Genomic DNA, 23,519 nt, shown 5'->3' on the forward strand with positions numbered 1-23,519 from the left:
TTGTAACTCGGGTGCTCGTTGTTATGGTTCTGTTCCCTGAGCTGGGAATTTGTGTTGCAGACATTTCGTCCCCTGTCTAGGTGACATCCTCAGTGCTTGGGAGCCTCCTGTGAAGCGCTTCTGTGATCTTTCCTCCGCCATTTGTAGTGGTTTGAATCTGCTGCTTCCGTTTGTCAGTTTCAGCTGTCCGCTGCAGTGGCTGGTATATAGGGTCCAGGTCGATGTGCTTATTGATTGAATCTGTGGATGAGTGCCATGCCTCCAAGATTTGGAGTCCATGTACATAGATCCCTGAAAGTTGTCACCCAGGTGGATGGTGCTGTTAAAAAGGCATACGGTGTGTTAGGTTTCATTGGTAGAGGGATTGAGTTCTGGAGCTGCAATGTCATGCTGCAACTATACAAAGCGCTGGTGCAGCCATACTTGGAATATTGTGTACAGTTCTTGTCCCCATATTTCGGGAAGGATGTGGAAGCATTGGAAAAGGTGCAGAGGAGATTTACCAGGATGTTGCCTGGTCTGGAGGGAAGGTCTTATGCGGAAAGGCTGAGAGACTTGAACCTGTTCTCATTGGCAAGAAGAAGGCTAAGAGGGGATTTGATAGAGACATACAAGATGATGAGAGGATTAGATAGAGTAGACAGTGAAAGTCTTTTTCCTAGGATGATGACGTCAGCGTGTATGAGGGGGCATGACTACAAATTGAGGGGTGATAGATTTAAGACAGACATCAGAGGCAGTTTCTTTACGCAGACAGTGGTAAGGGCGTAGAATACCCTACCTGCTAATGTAGTCAACTCAGCCACATTAGGGAGATTTAAACAATCCTTAGATAAGCACATGGATGATTTTGGGATAGTGTAGGGGGATGAGCTGAGAATAGTTCACAGGTTGATGCAACATCGATGGCCGAAGGGCCTGTTCTGCGCTGTATTGTTCTATGTTCTAAGTGTGACTATTCAGTTTTGGAAATGTGGTCAGCATGGATGTGTTGAAGATCTGTTTCTGCGCTGAATGATTCTATGACTTTATGATTGTATGACACCTCAGCTACCACTCTGCTTCCAGGGAGATTTGGTCCTATCCTCATCTCCTCATTATGAAAATTACTTATGGCAGGGTTGCTTATACCTCAGCAGGTTTGTCAAGTCAGGAACATTACTGACTCAAGCTTGAAGTCCAGCCCAATAACTGTGACCCTCCAGAGTATTTGTAGATTGGCAGCTACTATAAAATGGCATCAATAGATCTTCTAGAAATGCAGAATAAAATAAAGAGTGGGTATATTGAGAAGCTTGTGGAACCTATGGATATGTAATGGATAGGTTGTAGATTGGTTTTATCCAATTTGGATGAGATGAAACTGTGAAGAATGTATTATTTTATTTTACTTTATTTTTGATTGATTTCCTAATTCTGTTCACAATGTGTTACAACAGGATCGAGGAAAGAACTGCCATACTTTTAAAAAGTGAGGCATTGAAACTCATTGTGTGTCATGTTTATATTGTTGTTTTGCAAAAAGTGGGGAAAAGTGTAAGAGTAGATGACCTGGCTCTGGGGCTTTGTGTACAATGTGAGATTTGGCCAGCAGCAAGTTCTGATTGGTTTGTGGCATTGTGACCAGTTATTGATGCCAAAGGCTATCAGCCTGATGACAACTCTGTGGCTTCTGGGTAGCTGACCAGCTTGTGGGTGTGAATGATATTGGAAGAAGCCTTTGGCTTCCCGCAAGGGCAGAAGGTCTCTCTCTTTCTTTCCACAGTAGAATATATAAAATCTGAAGAAAATCAGTTTATATTCTCATACTGGTTGTAAGTTGTTGCTTTTAAGTCAGAGAAATATAATTTCTGAACCAGTTGCTCTGTGCCTCCTGTGAAAATCCTGTTGGAAAGGATCAGCGAATGGAAAAACTTGGGAAATAAAAGGAATGCTGCATCAAATCCTGAGGTCTGGTGGTGCCATTGATCTTTATGTTAACATTATTTAACATTTCTCAACATTTGTGATGACCCATGACAATAGAGACACATGACTTCCAGTAGTCGAGAGAGTGTGGTGCTGGAAAAAGCACAGCAGGTCGTGCAGCATCTGAGGAGCGGGAAAATCGAAGTTTCAGACAGGAGCCCTTCATCAGGAATGATTTCCAGCACCCTACCCTGGTGATGCAGGAGAATGCATCCTAGGTTGCTGAGGGGAATATGTGTACAAATTGTGGAGATGCTGGCGCAATCTTCTAAACTCCTTTGATACAGAATGATGTAAAAGGACTGGAAAATTGCAAAGTATTGCACCTTAGATCAATAAAGACAGGAATGATAACTGTTGCAATCATAGGCCTGCCACTTTAATATTGATAGGGAAACATTTTGGCAACAATAATCTGGGAAAACATTAGTCACCACTTAGTCAACTATGGACAAAAAAATAAAGATTGAAGCAGCTCAGAGTTGATAAGGGCACATTCTGTTTGAATAATTTGATTGAGGTTTTTGCCAAGAGCAAATTTAATCAGGGCATCATATGGAATTGAGGTTGAAGATCGTGTTGAATGCAGCTCCTACTTCCATTTCTTACATACTTCGATGGTGACTGAAGGTCAATTTTTGCAACTTCCAAAGGCCGTTGGATAAATGACCACATGTTAGGCTTGCCAGTGAAATAAAAGCTTGAGATAAAAGGGTCTGGAGTAGAATATATAATATTGGCTGAGAGATAGTAAGACAGATTAGAGGTGAACAGTTGTGAGGGCAGTTCATAGTGGAATTCCCGAAAGGTTCAGTATTTAGGACCACTGCTGTTGTAATGCTATTTTAATGACTTGGACAAGGGTACAAGGCAAAATTTTGAAATTTCAAACATCACAAAACATGGTAGTAAACAGTAAGTAAAATTATTGTTGTCGCCAAGAGGACTTCAGGTCTGATGAAATGGCCAGATACATGACAAATACAATTTGAATACAGGGATATGTGAGGTGGAGGAAGAATGAAACAGACTATGTAAACTACTTGGTACAATTTTAAAGGGATATGAGAAGAGAGAGAGAGGTCTAGGAGTGTAATATTTTAATTAACTTGTTTGACATCTCATGATATGCCTTCGTAACCATCACCACCTGAGATAGGACTTGAACCTTGACCTTTTGGCCCAGAGGTAGGGACACTACCAATGTTCTCCCCATGGGTCTAGGAGTGTCTGTGCACCAATTTGTGAATGCTGCAGGACAGGATAACAACCAGCTAATGCAGCATTTAGGATACTGGTTTTTATAAACAGTGCTGTAGAATTCAAAACAGGGAAATTAATGTCAAACCTATCGAAGCACATTTTCAGCCCCAGGTGGACTATGATGTCCAATTCTGGGCACTAGATTTTAGCAACGACAAGGATAAGGGATCACAGTTACATGAACATTCCAGAGAAACTGAGATTCTGCTCAACAGAGCAATAAAAGTGGTTCAATCGGAGCATTTAAAGTCATGTATAGTTTAGATAAAGGAAATAAATGAAACTGTTTTCAGTGGCTGAGAGTTGATAGCCAGAGAGTGCAGATTAAATGGGACTGTCAAAAGAACAGGGAAAAACCTTAATATGTGGGCAATGGTTAAGATTTGAAATGCATAATCTAATAGGGTGGTGGACACATTCAATGATAGCCTTCAAAGGGAATTGTATAAATACTTGCAGCTGAAAAAGTTGCAGGAGTAATTTGGAAAATGCAGTTTCATAATATTATTTGGATTACTATTTTAAAGAGGTGTCACAGACTTGATGGGCCTTTTACTGAATGTACTGTTATACACTTAGAGAATTATATGGCTTTGTGAGGGACAGGTCATGCCTCACAAGCCTTATTGAATTCTTTGAGGATGTGACAAAATACATTCGATTTTTATAAATGACTTAGATGAGGAAGTGGAAAGGTGGGTTAGTAAGTTTGCCAATCTCAGAAAGGTTGATGGAGTTGTGGGTAGTGTGGAGGGCTGTTGTAGGTTGCAACAGGACATTGACAGGATGCACACCTTGCCTGAGAAGTGGCAGATGGAGTTCAATCTGGAAGCGTGTGAACTGATCCATTTGGAAGGTCGAATTAATGCAGATTACAGGATTAAAGGCAGGATTCTTGGCAGTTGGAGGAACAGAGGGATCTTTGGGTCTACGTCCACAGATCCCTCAAAGTTGACACCCAAGTTGATGGGGTTGTTAAGAAGGTGTACGGTGTGTTGGCTTTCATTAGCAGGGGGATTGAGTTTCGGAGCCACAAGGTTATGCTGCAGCTCTATAAAGCCCTAGTTCGAACTCACTTAAAATATTGTGTTCAGTTCTGGTCACCTCATTATAGGAAGGATGTGGAAGCTTTAGAGAGGGTGCAGAGGAGATTTACCAGAATGCTGCCTGAACTGGAGGGCATGTCTAATGAAGAAAGGTTGAGGAAGCTAGAAATTTTCTCATTGGAGTGAAGAAGGACAACAGGTGTCTTGTTAGAGGTGTACAAGATGATGAGAGGCATGGATAGAGTGGATAGTCAGAGATTTTTTCCCATGGCAGAAATGTGCATCACAAGGGGGCATAATTTTAAGGTGATTAAAGGAAAGTTTAGGGGAGATGTCAGAGGTAGGTAGAGAGTGGTGGATATGTGGAATGCACTGCCAGCAGTGATAGTACAGTCAGATAGATTAGGGACATTTAACTAATGCTTGGATAGGTAAATAGATGATTGTAAAATGTAGGATATGTAGATTAGTTTGATCTTACAGAAAGATAAAGGGTCAGCACAACATTGAGGGCTGAAGTACTGTACTGTACTATTCTTTGTTCTATGTTCTAAATATATACTTCAAACCTTAGGTATTGCAGTTTATCCACACCCTTTGATTAGTTCTGTTCAATGTACACTACTCATCCTGGTTTTCTCTCTCCTTAAATGTATTACACGTTTATCCACTTTTAAATAGTATGTTATCTGTCTATCCATTACATTAACCTGTGTCTTCCTGTAGTATTTAATAGACTGGCCAATATTTGCCAAACCATCTCCTCTTGCCAAACCACCTCCTCTTGCCAAACCACCTCCTCTTACCCAGTTAGCAGATGTCATGATCATGTTCCCTGAATCCAAGCCCAAGTCATCCATATGCGAATAAAAGTGGTGCCAGCATTGACTGCTGGGTGTGCCAAACAGAATGCTTTCCTTCACAAAGCAGCACTCATTAACTGCAAATTAGTCTCCTTTCCATTAAACAACTTGTATCCATGCTAATGCGATTCATCTTTTATCCAGTTCCTGAATTTTTATAACAAGCCTCTTGTGAGCCACTGTATTTTGGAAAATGTAATACACATTCTGCATTCACTTTTATCCATCAAATTATTTATTTTATCAAAAAACTGCATTAAATCTATCAAACATGGCTGTTTTTAACACATGATTGCTGCCTGACACTGAAGTAATGTGTTTCTCAATATTTCATAATTCCATTTGCCTAAAACTGTTTTCAAATTGGTCTGTAGCTGTCTGTGTCTTCAATGAGGCAAATGGCAATGATCTATATAAAGAATAACTTGAGTAACATTTAACGAGATAAAGGATTACTTCATATTTATTGAAATACATATTTTGAGTTAGTATACTTTTGAGATTGGTTTGAAACCATTTTGAGATTTGGTTTTTCACTCAGATGTCTCTCCACCACTTGAGGTGCAATCAAATGAAACTGAAATTATAGAGGCACCTGAGGTAGGGTTTCCATTTTATGTAATTAATTCAAATCATTGAGGCAATTGCTGCTCTTCTCTTGTCCTTGAACCTTCAAAAGTGAAATGATGCATTAGAATTTTCACAATCATTTCCATTTAGGTTTTAATCTTGTGATAAATTCCTGTATTTCATTTAAGTTTGGAGAACATTAATTTCCTCATTCGATCTTTTAAGACCCAAATTAAAGAAATAAGTTTTTCAATTTTGTGTTCAATTGAAGAAAAACAAACAGCAATTTAATTTAACATAAGGAACAATTTCTTGGATTTGTAACCTTCAGAATGTGCTTGCATCTATTTTCCATGGAAAATGGTTGGGTGAAAGCTATTTCTTCAATCTCAGAGTTCAGATAAGATTTTAATTTTAAACCTGTAAATAATAAATCTGTTTACTTTTAAACTTAATTTTGTAGTTCGGGACTTTCAGCTCAAGTCAGATAACTTGTTCGTATATAGATCATCTGTGCCTCAACATTCTGTTTTTGTCTTTCTGCAAATTTTGCCTGGGTACACTCTTTTGGAATTTTGAAACTCTTACGAAAACAAAATTCTGTGGATGCTAGAAATCTGAAACAAAGACAGAGAGTGCTGGATCTATGGTGAGGGAAACAGAGTTGACACTTTGAGTCTGATTCTATAGGATCACTCCCCCAGCCTCTGATGCTCCAAGGAAAAAAATCTCAGCCTCTCCTTATATCTCAAACCCTCCAGTCGGGGCAACATCCTGGTAAATCCTTTCTGCACCTTTTCCAATTTAATGCTATCCTTTCTACAGCCGGGCAACCAGAACTGTACATTGTACTCCAAAAGAGCCTCACCAACTTCCTGTACAATCAAAACATGATGACCCAGCTCCTATATTCAGTGTCAAGATAACAGTGGTGCTGGAAAAGCAAAGCAGCATCCGAGGAGCAGGGTCTGAACAATGGAGGCGAGCGTGCCAAATGCTGCCTTTAACACCCTATCTACCAGTGATGCCACTTTCTGTTTTCCATAGATGGCCCCACAGAATTGCGAGAATTCTTTGTCCCCTTATTAAGGACTGCTGGCTAGGTTGCATCATAGCATGATCATTAGGTTGGGTTTATGTCAGAGCTGAAAATGTGTTGCTGGAAAAGCGCAGCAGGTCAGGCAGCATCCAAGGAGCAGGAGAATCGATGTTTTGGGCATGAGCCCTTCTTCAAGAATGAGGAGATTGTGCCAAGCAGGATAAGATAAAAGGAGGGACTTGGGGGAGGGGCGTTGGAAATGTGATAGGTGGAAGGAGGTTAAGGTGAGGGTGATAAGGTGAGGGTGATAGGCCGGAGTGAGGGTGGGGGTGGAGAGGTCAGGAAGAAGATTGCAGGTTAGGAAGGTGATGCTGAGTTCGAGGGTTGGGACTGAGGCAAGGTGGGGGGAGAGGAAATGAGGAAACTGGAGAAATCTGAGTACACATTGATTATTTTTAACTAAATTTGCATTGGGGCATCTGATAATAAATGTTAGAACTTGATTTAAATATTTAAATAAGGCTCCTGTCTGTTTAAGATGCAAATCCTGGATGCTTATTGTGAGGCTTGTTAATTGCTTACACTAGGTAGGCCACTTGCAAGGTTTTATCAGATTTGGGTCCTGATGACCTTAGTACTATTGCTATCTGTTTCAATTTAGGTTAAGACTTAAGATACAAATCAGCCCCCATTTCTTCTCTCAATCTTCTGTTCTCCAATAAAAATAGGTTTGTCTCTCAGACTCTCTGTCATAATCTGAACACCCAATCCTGAAGTCATTGCTCCATGCCAAACTTCTCTAAACAAAGCAAGTATTATTGATAGCCTTTCTGAGGCATTCAGAGTTCATAAAATAATTCATGTATGGTCCAATTATTATACCTTACAATGCGAATTCTTCCAAAATATTGTTTCTAAAATCATTTTTTTAAACTTAAGTTTAAATAACAAGCCCTCAAAATGAGTATTTTCTTTTCTTGATTTGAATTTGAAGACCACTAGATGGCAGTGTTGCTCTCTCTACTGCTGCTGGCTGAAGGGCATGAGAAATTCATTGATTCATTTTCAGCTGGGGCAAGGCAGAGACAATCAATTAGGGATTCTGCATCAAGCTTTGACCCCACTGAGAAGGACAAAGTTCCAGTCACAGGCTTGCAAGACAGAGAATAATTAGCGTTTATGGAAACCTGTTAAAAATTTCTGTGGAAGTTAAATTAACCAGAACATCTTTACACAAAATAACTTTAAACTGAGAGACATTAAGTTACAGAAAGAGACCATTTGGTCCATATGATAAAGAATCAACTACTAGATCCAGAGGTGTGGATGCTCAGATTTTCAAAGCTCTTGTTCAACATTTGGATTTGCTCTATATCATCTGCTTTAGCCGTTGCTATCAAGAGGCACCACTCCATCAGAAAGAACAACCGAGACTGAGAGAAGAAGCAATGAACAAAATTGGAAATGTTCAAACAAATTGCACTCAAAGTTGTTCATATGGACTTACAACATAGAAACCAAGATGAATACAAGGCAGGAATTGTGATTCATAACAAGGGGTTCACAGAATGGAATAAACAAAGATTTAACATTGACAAGACACGGTCCTTAAAATGTTTAATCTCTTGAGTGTAAAAAGACTATTTCAGTGTGAAATATGACTATGGACAGGGACAACATTAACTAGACTGATATGAAAGAATCTATGAAAGTGTAACAAGTACATTATGGATGGGCATCTGAGACATGACATCCCGGTGCCATATGGGAATGTCAGGACACTCTACATGGGCTTGGTGACTATCTCTAGCTGCTCCAACTCCAAGCTCAGGATCTTTGGACTTGAGGGGAAGCTGAAGCATCAGGGAGGATGAGTGTTTCCTGGGTAATTTGTTCCAGGAGGTGGTCACCCCATAGGCAGTGAGGGGTCCAGATATTAGTTGGGAGACGATCCAGAAGGGTAGGGATGCAGTTAGTTGAGGCGTGTGTCATGTTGAAGCAGCCATTCAGTATTAGGATCTGCTTGCAGTGATTGTGCCTTGAAGGAGTGCAGCCCAAACCACTGGAACCAATGGACCATGGATTGTGCAAAAGGGAAACAGTAAAACATAAGAATGCAGTTATTATAGAAAGGCAGATGGACATTTCTGCACTTGCAATTTTGAGCCCTGTATGATATGTAAGGTGTAAGGGTAATGGATATCGAAGAGAAGATGCAGAGTTTTCTTTGGGGAGGAGAGAGTGAGATACAAGTTGTCACAGAGCCATAGAGAGGTACAGCACGGCAACAGACCCTTCAGTCCAACACTGACCAGATATCCTAAACCGATCTAGTCCCATTTGCCAGCACTTAGCCCATATCCCTCTAAACTCTTCCAATTCACATACCCATCCAGATGCCTTTTAAATGTTGTAATTGTACCAGCCTCCACCACTTCCTTTTGAGGCTCATTCCATACCCTTTGTGTAAAAAAGTTGCCCCTTAGGTCCCTTTTAAATGATGCACATATTGCCAATGACCAAGAGAGGTCATTGAGACTTTCAGGAGCTAGGGAGGAAGTTAAAAGGTAAACCTTTGAGAGTAGTAATCTCTGCATTAATCCCAGTGTCACATGCTGCCCAGAGTAGAAATAGGAAAATAAATAGGATCAATAGATGCCTTGAAACATGGTGCAGCAGAGAGGCTTCAGATTCTCAGGGCACTGGGACCAATCATGGAACAGAAGGCATTATTCAAAAAGGCTGCCCCCCAATAGAAATGGGCCCAGTGATGAAGGGACCTTCACAATTGTGGTTGAGGAGGATTCAAACTAAATTAGCAGGAGAGAGGTCACCAGCAAATAGAAGTAGCAAAGAGGAATATGGTACATCAAGTGAGAGGTTTAGTCAGTACTGGAAAAGGAAGTAGTAATACATTAAATAAGAGCAGACGAAGGAGGACTACGAGAAATGCAAAACCAGGAATATAATGGATGGATGTAAACTCACAGATTGTGGTGAATGAAGTTGTTGAGCTAAAAGCACAGGTGGCCATGTGGCAATATGATATGGGACAATAATGGAAATGTGGCTTTAAAATTGTAAGGACAGGTTGTTTAATCAAGGATACAAGAATGAGGAAGGGAAAAGAATACGGGAGGTGGGTTTGCTGTTAAGAACAGAGAAGGCATTTGAAGTCAACATACAGGAGAATTCCAAAGAATTGCCTAGCATTTAAATCATAATGGTGTAGAAAAACGTGGAGTGGGTCCTACTTGTGACAAAAAGGATGATGTATGGTTAGAAATGCTGGGTAAGGCTAGAATACCTACTGAGTCAGTTACATTAGTATTTACTTAGAAAGAGAAATCAAGCAAATTATCAGTAGAAGCAGAGATCATGGTGGCACTGTAGGTTGTGGTAATGTCATTGAACAAGTAATGAGGAGGGCCAGGTGAATGCTGTGGAGACACAAGTTTGAATCCCACCAAGGCAACTAGTGAGATTTTAAAATGTAGTTAGTACAAGTCTGCAACGTGAACTAGTCTCAGTAATGGGGACCATGAAGCTATTGTAGCTACTGTTGATTATCATAAAAATCCATTTGGTCTTTAATGCCCATTAGGGAAAGAAATTGCCATCATTACCTGCTCTGGCCTACATGTGATTCCAGATTCATAGCAATGTGGTTGACCCTTGACTGCCCTCCGAATTGGCCTCGCAAGCCATTTACTTCAAATGCAGTAATGCTTGGGCAATACTTGCCAGCCTTGCCAGTGATGCCCACATCTCTTGAAAGTATACTTGAATAGGTGAAGGTACTGGAAAGACTAGCTATGCTTAGGGTAGATAAGTCACCTGGTTTGGAAGATTGCATCCCAGACTGTTAAAGGAAGTGGGAGTGGAGAGGGTGGAAGGACTGACCTTAACATTTCAGACTTCCCTAGATCTGGGGGATGTCCCAGAGAACTGAACAGCAAATGTGACACCATTAACAAGAAATAGTCCAAGGATGGTCCTAACAATACAAAACAGTTAGTTGAATATTGTTGGTGGGTATGTTTTTGGAATTAATCTGGGAAATTAAATCAAGAGATGATAGAGTATTGAGTTAATTGAAGAGACCAGTATGGAGTGTTAAAGGGGAGATTGTCTTGATTAATTCAATTTTCTGATGAAGGAACAGTGGCATTGATGAAGGTAATGCAGTGGATATAGTGTTCAACAAGGTGCAACCTAAAAATCTGGTAAATAAAACTGAGGCTTATACAATAGGAAGGTCAGTGTACAATTGGACTAAAAAATTGGCTTAAGGATGGAAAACTGAGAGTCATGATAGACTGGAGGACGATAGACGGTGGTGTTCCCAAGGTCAGTGCTAGGAACCACAGTCTTGCTAAATGCAACTGATCGGGATCTTGAAATACAAAGTAAAATTTCAAACTTGCTGATGGGTCCCGACTTGGAGGAGGGCAAACCGTGAAGATGGTACAAATTGCCTTCAAATTAATGTAGGAGAAAGTGAGGACTGCAGATGCTGGAGATCGGAGCTGAAAAATGTGTTGCTGGAAAAGCGCACAGGTCAGGCAGCATCCAAGGAGCAGGAGAATTGACGAAGGGCTTATGCCAGAAACGTCGATTCTCCAGCTCCTTGGATGCTGCCTGACCTGCTGCGCTTTTCCAGCAACACATTTTTCAAATTAACGTAGTTAGGTAAGCAGAATGGGCAGGGAGAAAGTGAGGACTGTAGATCAGCTGGGAAAGCTTTACCAGCACCATACTCTCAAGCAGAATGGGCAGGCAAGTGGCAGGTAGCATTTCTTAGAGGGAAGGGAAAAAGAAAAAAATTCAGGGCAGGAATTATACACATAATGGCAGGGCCCTGGGGGATATTGCTGAACAAAGAGACCTTGGAATGCAGGTTCATAGTTCCTTGAAAGTGGAGTTGCAGGTAGACAGGTAGTGAAGAAGGTGTTTCGTATAGTTGCCTTTATTGGTCAGTGCATTGAGTACAGGAGTTGGGAGGTCATGTTGGGGCTGTTTATGACATCGGTTAGGCTACTTCTGGAATACTGCGTTCAATTCTGGTCTTCCTGCTACAGGAAAGGATGTTGTGAAACTTGAAAGGATTCAGAAAAAGGAAATGGAGGCAGATTATGCAACTTTTTTGAATTAAACAAAAACTTAAGGGGACAGTAGTTTTCTGGTGCATTTCCCTTGGTCAAATGCCAGCTGATCAGAACGGACTTGCCAACCAATTAACATCCTTTTCTCCTGTTGCTTGCTTTGAAATGTGACATTCTTGTATCTGTCCTGATGTGTGTAAGGTGAATAGCTCCAACAGCATGTTCCATTTTTCACCAATACTCAAATAACTGAACTGTTTCAGGTTTATGAGCAGAGTTTCCAAAACAGACATTGCTTGGATTTGTGGCTTTAATTCAGAGTTAGTAGACATCACTGTTTTCATGGGGAATATTTACTGCTGGATGCTAAAGTAATTGACAGACTCATTCCAAGATGTCAGCATGTTGCCACGACTCAATTAGGAACAATGTGCCAACAATTGAGACTCATTGTTCCACAACCTTTACAATTATGTAACGACTCAATTAAACCACCAAGATGAACAATTAACAAGACTGACAGCTATTCAAGCCAAAAGTAATTTATATCAGGTTTTGGCATTAACAAGAAAATAATTCATTATTCTAAATAAACTTATTCTTTAACAAATAGCCAAAGAAAATTGAATTGCTCTTCACTGATATGCAACTAATGGTGTACTCCTTTAAAACAAGAAGCATATACACAGTCATTCAGGAGTACGACTGAAAACACACAGACAACATAATATAAATATTATGGTCAGAAAAGATAGCCAAGGAGAAAAGAATTCCCTGGTTCAAGAGTCAAATTCACTGTTTCTCACAATTCTTTTGATTTTCAGTGACCTTTTTGTTTCTTTTGAAAGAGAAAGTGGAAGATAAAAGTCTCACTGCTATTCTATACGAAAATGAAAAGTATTCTATCTGGGTGCATCATAGTTTGGCTCGGAAACTGCTCTGCCTAGGTCTGTAAGAAATTACAGAGAGTTGTGAGCACAGCCCAGTCCAAAGTGCAAGCCAACCTCCCATCCACTGACTCCATCTAAATGTCTTGTTCCTGTGGAAAACCAGCCAACATGATCAAAGACCCCTCCTACCCCAGTTATAATCTCTTCCAACCTCTTCCATCTGGCAGAAGATACAAAAGCTTAAACATGGGTACCAACACGTTCAAGAAAGCCTCTTCCCCGCTGTTATTAGACTTCTGAATGGATTTCTCAAACTTAAAATGTAATGTTGATCTTGTTTTTTGTGCACCTTGTTTGCAGATGTAACTTTGTATTGCTTGATCTGTTTTATCACCCAATTGTCTTTGTTTCATGTGATCTGCCTGTACTGCCCAAAAACACCACATTTCACTGTACCTCGGTACATGTGGCAATAATAAATCAAAATCTAATCAAATCAAAAATGTCAGATCACTCATGAGTTATCATAATCAAATCATGGAACTGCTGCTCATTGGTAGATGACTGGATGTGAACCTTCTGCAGCATCACAAAGAGGATTTAATTGGCAGGAAATAATGTCTTCTTACTTTTGTGTTGACATTCGGGCAGGGGTTGGGCGTGCTCGGTTAATTCAGGTGACTTTGCGGCTGGTTTGTGACACCGAGTGACACCATACTGTACTGGCTAACATCACCATGAGTATCCCATCTTCTCATCTTTACCCTTTACCTGAGGTCTAGTGAGCTTCAGGTTAAACTCAGTATATTTCGATTCGCTCCAAGGGACTATGATGACTTTTATGTTTTCTTTTATCTAGAGATTTGCAATTACCTGCATTTTTTTTCTCACCAACAAATCACCCCCATGTTTCTCGTCACAATTAATATTAATTGACTGCTTTGATGTGCCCTAGACATTTCAGAGTAGTGAGCAGTAGGCACCTGAAACCACTGGCATGCTCTAGAGTCATAGAGATGTACAGCATGGAAACAGACCCTTCGGTCCAACCCGTCCATGCCGACCAGACATCCCAACCCAATCTAGTTCCAACTGCCAGCACCCGGCCCATATTCCTCCAAACCCTTTCTATTCATATATCCAACTCCCCGACCCCAGGGAAAAGACTTTGCCTATTTACCCTATCCATGCCCCTCATAATTTTGTAAACCTCTATAAGGTCACCCCTCAGCCTCTGACGCTTTAGATCAAGTTGGACATGATGGAGAGAGAAATGCTATTTGGATACAGAACTGGCTCAAAGGTAGAAGGTGGTGGAGGGTTGCTTTTCAGACTGGAGGCCTAACACTAGTGGTAAACCACAAGGATCGGTGCTGGGTCCACTGCTTTTCATCATTTATACAAATGATTTGGGTGTGAGCATAAGAGGTACAGTCAGTACGTTTACAGGTGACACCAAAATTGGTGGTGCAGTAGACAGCAAAGTAGGTTACTTCAGAGTAAAATGGGATCATGATCAGATGGGTCAATGGGCTGAGATAAATGTGAGGTGCTGCATTTTGGAAAGGAAAGTCAGAGCAGAACTTATACACTTAATGATAAGGTCCTGGGGAGTGTTGCTGAGCAAAGAAACCTTGCAGTGCAGGTTCATAATTCTTTGAAAGTGGAGTCACAGGTAGACAGGATAGTGAAGAAGGTGTTTGGTATGCTTGCCTTTATTGTCAGTGCATTAAGTACAGGAGTTGGGAGGTCTTGTTGTGGCTGTACAGGATATTGATTAGGCCACTATTGGAATACTGTGTGCAATTCTGGTCTCCCTGCTATAGGAAGGATGTTGTGAAAGTTGAAAGTGTTCAGAAAAGATTTACAAGGATGTTGCCAGGGTTGGAGATTTGACCTATGAGGAGAGGCAGAATAGGCTGGAGCTGTTTTCCCTGGAGCGTCGAAGGCTGAGGGGTGACCTCATAGAGATTTATCAAAACATGAGGGGCATGGATAAAATAAATAGGCAAAGTCTTTTCCCTATGGTAGGGGAGTCCAAAACCAAAGGGTATTGGTTTAAGGTGAGAGGTGAAAGATTTAAAAGTGACCTAAAGGTTAACCTTTTCACATAGAGGGTGGTGTGCGTATGAAATGAAGTGCCATTACCAGATTTGAAAGGTGTCTGTATGAGTACATAAATAGGAAGGGTCTAGAGGGATATGGGCCAAATGCTGGCAACTGGGAGTAGATTTACTTAGGATATCTGGTTGGCATGGACAAGTTGGACCAAAGGGTCTGTTTCGGAGCAGTACATCTCTCTGTCTCTGTGACTCTCTGTCTCTGTGACTCCATCACTCTGTGACTCTGTGACTTTGTGACTCTATGACTCTATAATTCTGTAACTCTATGACTCCGTGACTCTTTGTCTCTGTGATTCTATGACTCTATGACACTGTGACTCTGTGACTGTATGATTCTGAGACTCTGTGAATCTGTGACTCTATGAATCTGTGACTCTGAGAATCTGTGATTCTATAACTCTGTGACTCTATAATTCTATGTTTATGTCACTGTATGACTCTGAGACTCTGACTCTGTGACTTTATGAATCTGTGACTCTTCAACTCTGACTCTGGAATTCTGTGACTCTATGACTCTGACGTTGTGACTCTGTGTGACTCCATGACTCTGTGACTCTCTGGCTCTATGATTCTGAGACTCTATGAGTCTATGACTCTATAACTCGATGACTCTGTAACTCAATTATTCTACAACTCTATTATTCTATGACTCTCTGACTGCGACTGTGACTCCATGACCCTGTGACTGTGACTCTGTGACTCTGTGACGCTATGACTTTGTGACTCTGTGACTGTATGACTCTATGACTGATTCTGTGACTCTGTGACTATAAATCTGTGACTCTGAGAATCTGTGACTATATGACTGTGGCTCTGACTTGGTGACTCTGAATCCGTGACTCTGTGACTGTAAGACTCTATGACAATGGTTCTGTGAGTCTATGAGGTATTAAACTGAAACCCTGTCTGTAAGGCCTCAATGATCTCCTTACACTTTTTGAAGAAGAGCGCAAAGTTCTCTGCAAATTAAAACTCCTCTGTCCACAAATGCATACATAAATGGTGCTATCAACTATCGATATATCATTAAATTATATCTTTGACCCCTTGTTTAATTGCAGGAAATATTTGTCGGGATTTGTGGATGCTGGACACCAGTTCATGTTTTGCTCTAATGTTCCAGAGGGAAACAGGATTTATTAGCATTTTTGAGATGTAATAAACTATCTGTAATATAAATAAGTTGTTGAGGTATACTGATGCTTTTATCTTCACATGAGAAGTTGTTGAACACCATGCCGTGGTCCTTCATGTTCCACCTTAACATCTATTGCTTAGAGTGTTTTACAGCTGCTCAAAATCATGTTGATATATTTAATGTCTATTATGTGTTTAGAAATGGAAGTTTGAAGCTAACAGATCGTAAGACTGGAACTCTTTACACTATCAATGTCAACTGTTTCAATGGAGAAACGATCCTCAAGTCTTCAAATATCAGCATTGATACAGGTATGTTTGTGTCTTTTAATATTACTTCAGAAAGAAGGCATGATCAGAAAATGTTGGAAATAATTAGCAGGTCTGACAGCTGAATTTTCACGGCCCCATTGTGGAGGGTTTGGTGATAATGGTCGGGGGTCCAGGGTAACATGGGAGAGTTGTGTCGGGACAACTTGTTGCTGCATTCCTGGCACCAGGAACTTTCCCAGGGTTGTGTGGAAATAGGACAGGCTCCCCACTGCACAGAACAGCAACCAGTCTGCTGATTAGTTTCCAGATAGGAGTGATTTTATAGCGTCATCAGCATTTTGGCTGCAGTGAGGTGACAGAGTCACTGTTCAAGAAGATAGCTCACCACCACCTTCTCAGGGGCAATTAAGAATGGGCAATAAATGCTGGCCCATTCCATCAACAAATACAAATATAAATGCTTTTCAAGACCTCAACCTTTATACATTGTGAAGTACTTTAAAACTGTTCCCACACCATTTGAGGTTACCATGATGGTCTCTCCCGTCACTTGACTTTTTGTCACTACACTGCGCTTTTTGTGCAGAGTCAGTCAGCTCAGTATAACATGGTGAGAATCGCTCGAGATTCTGTTGTAGGAGAGGAGAATGTCTGGAGAACAAGAAGGAACGACCTTCAGAGAAGTTAGCTCAGACCGCTGTTATGGCCGGTAAGGAGGAATCACCGCCCTCCTCTTGGTGAGTCACACCAAATGTACCTTTTTAATTTTATTATCTTTTTTAGCAGGTAGCTAGCACACTTCAATTAAATTTAGATAACCAAATCAAAAATGAAGGAGAACCAATTCCAAGCTTTTTGAATGGGAGAGAGGGGAGCTTTATTACCAATGGCTCCAAAATGAAATAATAATATGCAATAACCCGCTTGGTGTAGCTGCACCAGTGGACTGCAGTGGGTCAAGAAGGCAGCTCACCACCACCACCTTCTCAAGGACAATTAGTGATGGGCACTGTGAAGTACACATCCTCTGAAGGAATTCAAAGAAGGAGGGCAGGTCATAAGTGGGAATTTTGCAGCAATTTTGCAACCCACTTCCTAACCGCTTCAAAGCCTATCACCTATCTACAAGGGTAAAATCAGGAGTATGATGGAATATTCTCCACTTGCTCACATTACTGAAACACTTAAGAAGCTCAAAACCATCTAGGACAAAGCAGCCCACTTGCCACCCAACTACATCTTAACCATCTATTCAGTCCAGCATTGACATACAGTATCGGCAGTGTGCACCCTTCTGCACATGTGCTGCAACAACTCACAAGGTTCTTTCAACAGTACCTTCATATACACTGCAACTTCTATTACATGCAGCAATTACCTAGGAACACCACAACCTTCAAATTTCCCTCACAGTTCTGTACCATTCTGACTTGCAAATATCTCACTGTTCCTTTAATGATGCTGGATTGATGGTGTATGTACATCACACAGACTGTAGCTGTTCAGGAAGGCAGCTCACTACCATTTTCTCAAGGTTAATTAGGAATGACCATTGAATGCTGGCCTAGATAGTGATTCCCACTCTTTCCTTTGAGTCAAGTCTTCCCGATTATGTATTTCACAATTTTGATAATGAATTTGAAGCTGTTCTGAGATGTGTTAATTAGAGTAGAATTGAGCTCACTGTTCCTCAAGTTGCAGCAAGTAATTTTCATCTCTTTTGTTTGTCTTGCATTAAAATATCTCTTGTTTTGCATTCCAGGTGTTGCACCAAGTACTCACCCTGCGACATCACTGTACACAACAGGACCACAAACCCAGTCGACTTCAGGCAACCATCTGAACCATGCCAAGTTACTCAGTTCGTACGTACATCTTATATACTAGTTCCAAAGTAGAGTTTATCTACAACAGTTGTTTTCAGTCAACGCATGTTGAATTTTTTTCCAAACTCACTCAAAACTCACATTGATGTGAGCATTTTCCAGTATCAGAGTCAAATTTAAAATCTGGAGCCGCAAGATGGGCGCCACTGCAGGGTCCAAATACCAGAACTGCCTTCTCCAAAGCCTGAGGGGTGTCCCTACTCCCCAAGGACTGCAGCTGTTCAAGAAGATAGCTCACTACCACCTTCTCAGGGGCAATTAAGAATGGGCAATAAATGCTGGTCCATTCCATGAACAAATACAAATATAAATGCTTTTCAAGACCTCAACCTTTATACATTGTGAAGTACTTTAAAACAGTTCCCACACCATTTGAGGTTACAATGATGGTCTCTCCCGTCACATGACGCATGGTGACACTCAGGTAAAACCACCACCAGTTGTCTTTCTAAAATGACAGGGCAGCCGTATGGTCTGGAAAGACTATGGCAACTTTGCTTTAAAACTACTGTTGAAACGATGCCAATGTGGTACACACAGCAAGCTCCCATCAGCAATGTGATGATAATCTCACAAGCTCTTTTTTTTAGTGAGTTCTGAGGAAGGGTCACTCGATCCGAAACGTTAACGCTGATTTCTCTCCATGGATGCTTCCAGACCTGCTGAGCTTTTCCAGCAATTTCTGTTTTTGTTTCTGATTTACAGCATCTGCCGCTTTTTGTTTTTTTTTTCCCTTTCTTTAATGATCTTGATTGCGGGATAAGTTTAAAAGAATGCCATGGGATTTTTTTTACATCTACCAGAGAGGTCTTTAGTTAAATGCCTCTTCTGAAAGATGATACTTCCAGCTGTGCAGCACTTCCTCAACAGTACACCAACAAAAATACTGTGAACTCCTATCTTTTTGAAGAACCTTTTTATATGGCACCTATCAAGTGCCTGAAGGAAATCTACATAAACTGAATCTACCAGTTCCTCTCAATCACCTCTCCTTGTTATACCCTTAAAGAACTCGAGTAAATTTGTCAAAAATGTTGACTGTGTTTCATTGTGTTAAGTCTTTCCAAATATCCTGATATTCCTATTTTAATAAATTACTCTAGCATTTTCCCATGGTGTAAATTATGTTAACTGGCCCATGGTTTCCTGCTTTCTGACTTTCTCCAACAACATTACCTCCAGAGCCCTGGTTCCACAGCATTGTCATGCCAGTTTTCATGCTGCATTGTCCCTGTGGTGAGACTGTCAATGACCTCACCTACTCAGTAGCTCATATCCTCCAATTTTCATTTGCATCTCTTACAAGTTTACCACCTTCACGATTATTGTCGCCTCTGCTTCGCAGCACACTACCACCCCTACAGTTGTATTCTTTCACGTTCCTACCATAGCAGCAGGTCCTATTAAACCCCCTGTTGATTTTCATTGAGTTGAACGCCATGACTGATTGTGGACCATCCCCTGACCAACTTGGATGCACCCCCCAATTGGTGTGAGACTAGGCCCCTGCCTGATTGCAGTGTAGCTCGCCAACTACGTTCCCATGCACCCGCGCCCCCAACCTAGTAGTAGCACTGGAGCTGCAGGACTGACTATGACCAGTTCCGCAGACTTTGGTGACATGTACTGCTTGATTGTGACTGCCCAAGCAGTTGACTGAATGTGCCCAAGCCCCTGGACTGATATTGGACACTCCGTAGATTTACAATCCCAGGTCACCTTGACTGAAGACCTTCTCCCTCCATCCATGGAGGTTGGTATGGACAAAGCACCAACTCAACACTTCATCATCGCACAACACAGACTAACTTATAACAAAGTTCAGTATTTCAATACTGTACTTTGAAGCTCACCGATATGTTATATTGTGGTGTTGCTGTGAATGCTTTGCACACAGGAACTGACACCCACTTCAGTTATTGCGACTAGTTTGTTTTATTGATGCTTACTCTCTTTCCACTTACCTGGATAGTCACACCATTTCTGTCTTGTCTTGCATTGCTTTTTACCACAGGCAGAAAGCCAGCAGCTTATCAGCAATGAACAGGCAAGGAGTTGCCATGTTGATGTTCAGCACCATGCTACATCACTGTCTCATGTACAGCCTGCAGTAGCAACTTATGTAGCAAATTCTCTGCATGTGCTTAACCAAATGGTCATGTCTGAATGTCATAAGGGAGTGGTCCTTCATCCTGTTAAAGGGGTCCATGATCATCAGTGGGCCGATCTGTCCTCAGTCAGAAAAATTGGTGAGGTATTTTGAGTGAATAATTGAAAGCACAGAAGACAAGAAAGGTTGGCAGTTTGAGGCGGAATATGGTGGATGAGGGTCAACTTAGAAAGATGCTACAAATAACATAGAGATTAGTAGTACTTGAGTCTTGGTGGGAGGTAGGTGCAATGGCAGAGATCGTGTGAGGTAGCAGAGAGAAGATGTACTTGACTTTGACGAATCCAGAAGGTAATTGCAGCATTTCAATGTGTTCCTCCAGACCATGATTACTGTACTGAGCCGGGTGACCACTTCAGACCAGGCCTGGCAGTGCTTAATAAGGTGAGCTGGGGTTTAAATACATTGCCGACTGTGGGTGCAAAATTCAACGAGAGTTGGCCCCTTGGAGACAGAGTACATAATTTATGTAGAGAACAACATGTGAGAAAGGTTGCTAGGGTTTGCAGTGAGAAACCTTCCATGAAACCCCTTGAAACCACTGCAAATCAGTGGTCTCTGATTTGCAATTTTCTACCTGGCTTAACTTTCATTTGTCAGCTCTAATTTTAACTCCAGCTAGACTTGGAACTGGTGGGTAATAACACAAATGCAAAACTCATTCAATGCCTCAGAATAATTATCTGAGGAGAAAAGTCTATGCAGGCCTATGGGGAAAAAGATAGAGAAGTTGGAATAGGTGACGACTGATGAGCCAAGTGGCCTCCTCTGTGGTGTACCATTCGTTGGTTCAACAAAATGCCCAGAAACAGAAGCCATCTTTTGCTTTGTGGTGTTCATGTGGGTGGCACAGTTCAAAATTAGAGATTTGCTGACCCCTACTGGTACAACATAAAGGAACATGAGGCCATCAATATATAACTACTTCCAAACAGAAATTACTTCTTAGCTTTGACTGAAATGCAACTATCACAATGGGCTAAATTTTCCCAAAATTTGGCTAAACTGTTAATTTCAAGGGGTTTCATGGAAGGTTTCTCACTGCAAACCCTAGCAACCTTTCTCACATGTTGTTCTCTACATAAATTATGTACTCTGTCTCCAAGGGGCCAACTCTCGTTGAATTTTGCACCCACAGTCGGCAATGTATTTAAACCCCAGCTCACCTTATTAAGCACTGCCAGGCCTGGTCTGAAGTGGTCACCCGGCTCAGTACAGTAATCATGGTCTGGAGGAACACATTGAAATGCTGCAATTACCTTCTGCATTCGTCAAAGTCAAGTACATCTTCTCTCTGCTACCTCACACGATCTCTGCCATTGCACCTACCTCCCACCAAGACTCAAGTACTACTAATCTCTATGAAATTATATGCTGAATGATAGTCTGGAAACCACCAAAAAAAAAACTTGGAAATGGAACAAAGTTAATTTTTCAAAGTTCATAGAAAATTTCATGTACTTTCTTTTTCAGCAACTGGTACTAATTGACCACAACATGGAGAGAGACAGCAGAGCAAACACAGATACTTTCTAGGGCCACCAGAATGCAAGCACAATGCACTCACAACCTAATTGGCTAGCTTAAGGCATGTGGGGGAGAGAATACACGAGTAGCACATACTGCCCACCGAGGTGTCTGGGCCCAGCCAACACCTTTGATGGAATTGTTAACAATTTGATATGGACTCAATACAAAGTGCTAATAGCCAGGGGCTGCAGTAATCATCCTTCTCAGGAAGAGCGATTAGCACCCATTTGTATAGTAATGGACTTCTGCGCAGATGTTGAAATTGACAATGCCTGCACTGAAACTGACAATGACCGCGCTGAAATTAACAAAGGCTGTGCTGGAACTGACAATGACTGCACTGAAACTATCAACGATTCTGCAATGTTTACAATAAACAAACTATGTTACAGAGACAATAACCTCATCACCGACCTATTATATTACAAAATGTATAAAAGTATCTTGCCATGTGGTCCGGATTGAGAGAAGACTCGCAGCTGACCACTATGTTGTTGGTGTATCTCTCTCTCCCCGGAGCTCAGGTATTTCCTTGTACAATAAACTCTGTTGTTGAACCTCAACTCTGACTCCGAGGCTTGTGACTTTCCCCACAACAGTGTCAAGCTTCTTGTATGTTGTTGGAGCTGCACTCATCCAGGCAAGTGGGGAGTATTCCATCGCACTCCTGACTTATGCCTTATAAATAGTGGACTTCATTAGGGTGTCAGGAGATGAGTTACTGGCTGCAGGATTCCTAACCTCTGACTTGCTCTTGTAGCCACTGTATTTATATGGCCGAATCCAGTTCAGTTTCTGATCAATGGTAACCCCCTCAAGAAGTTGATTGTGGGGATTCAGTGATAGTGATAACATGGAATGTCAAGGAGCAGTGGTTAGATTGTCTGTTATTGGAGAGAATCATTGCTTGGCCTTTGTGTGGTACAAATGTTAGCTGCTAATTGTTAATTTTATATGGTCTGTGCCAGTCAAAGCAAGTTTGTAAACAAGGTCACTGACCTGAAATCTTAACTCTGTTTCTCTTGCATAGATGCTGCCAAACTGACAGTATTTATACAAACTGCATCATTTTCTGTTTTATTTAAGTTACATCTCCTGACTGAAAAATCAAAGGTAAAAACAAATTCTGTTCTGTATTATTTTGAAACCTTAGGCGATTATTTGAATATTTCAAAACTTGGAAACTGAATGAATAATCAAACTTTGAATTGATATGGTATAGTTTTGATAATTATGAAAATTTAAGTTTATTAAAATCTGGAGATTGACAGACTCACTAATTGTTAAAGAGCATATAAGGCAGGAATGATAGAACTCATTCAATGATGGAGAAATCATTAAAAGGTGGTGCCTGTCAACACAAGTCTGAACAGTTTGGGAGAGGTGGCTGACTTGTGGGAATATGTTGCAATTCAGTTCTAATCCATTAAAAGAACTAAGTGCAGTTTGGTTCTGATTGTTGAAGATTGAGGGCAAGCTGTCCCAATATGAATGGATTTCTGGATTTCCAAATGTGTTTTGGTGCATCTGGTGCATACTGTCACTTCCATGGATATAAATAATAACTTTATTATGTAAAGTACCTATATACAGCTTTATATAAGTATATTTACTGTGCTATAGCCATGATCAAACTCTCTTAAGTCTTTTCAGTCA

At 41.0% G+C, this 23,519-nt stretch overlaps 1 protein-coding gene across 2 annotated transcripts in view; it reads left to right on the forward strand.

Annotated features, from left to right (window-relative positions):
- Positions 1 to 23,519, forward strand: part of LOC122549391 — a 99,966-nt gene that overhangs the window by 49,684 nt on the left and 26,763 nt on the right. Inside the window, exons 3-5 of one of the 2 annotated variants that reach the window (XM_043689149.1) lie at positions 16,204 to 16,316; positions 18,040 to 18,142; positions 21,807 to 22,197. In XM_043689149.1, coding sequence (XP_043545084.1) covers positions 16,204 to 16,316; positions 18,040 to 18,142; positions 21,807 to 21,819 — 229 coding nt within the window. In that variant the 3' untranslated portion in view covers positions 21,820 to 22,197. Of the gene's footprint in view, positions 1 to 16,203; positions 16,317 to 18,039; positions 18,143 to 21,806; positions 22,198 to 23,519 lie in introns of those variants that run through there. The other variant, XM_043689139.1, reaches the window with a different exon arrangement.

Source organism: Chiloscyllium plagiosum, chromosome 1 (genome assembly GCF_004010195.1).
Source record: "Chiloscyllium plagiosum isolate BGI_BamShark_2017 chromosome 1, ASM401019v2, whole genome shotgun sequence".
In the NCBI taxonomy this organism is placed as follows: domain Eukaryota; kingdom Metazoa; phylum Chordata; class Chondrichthyes; order Orectolobiformes; family Hemiscylliidae; genus Chiloscyllium; species Chiloscyllium plagiosum.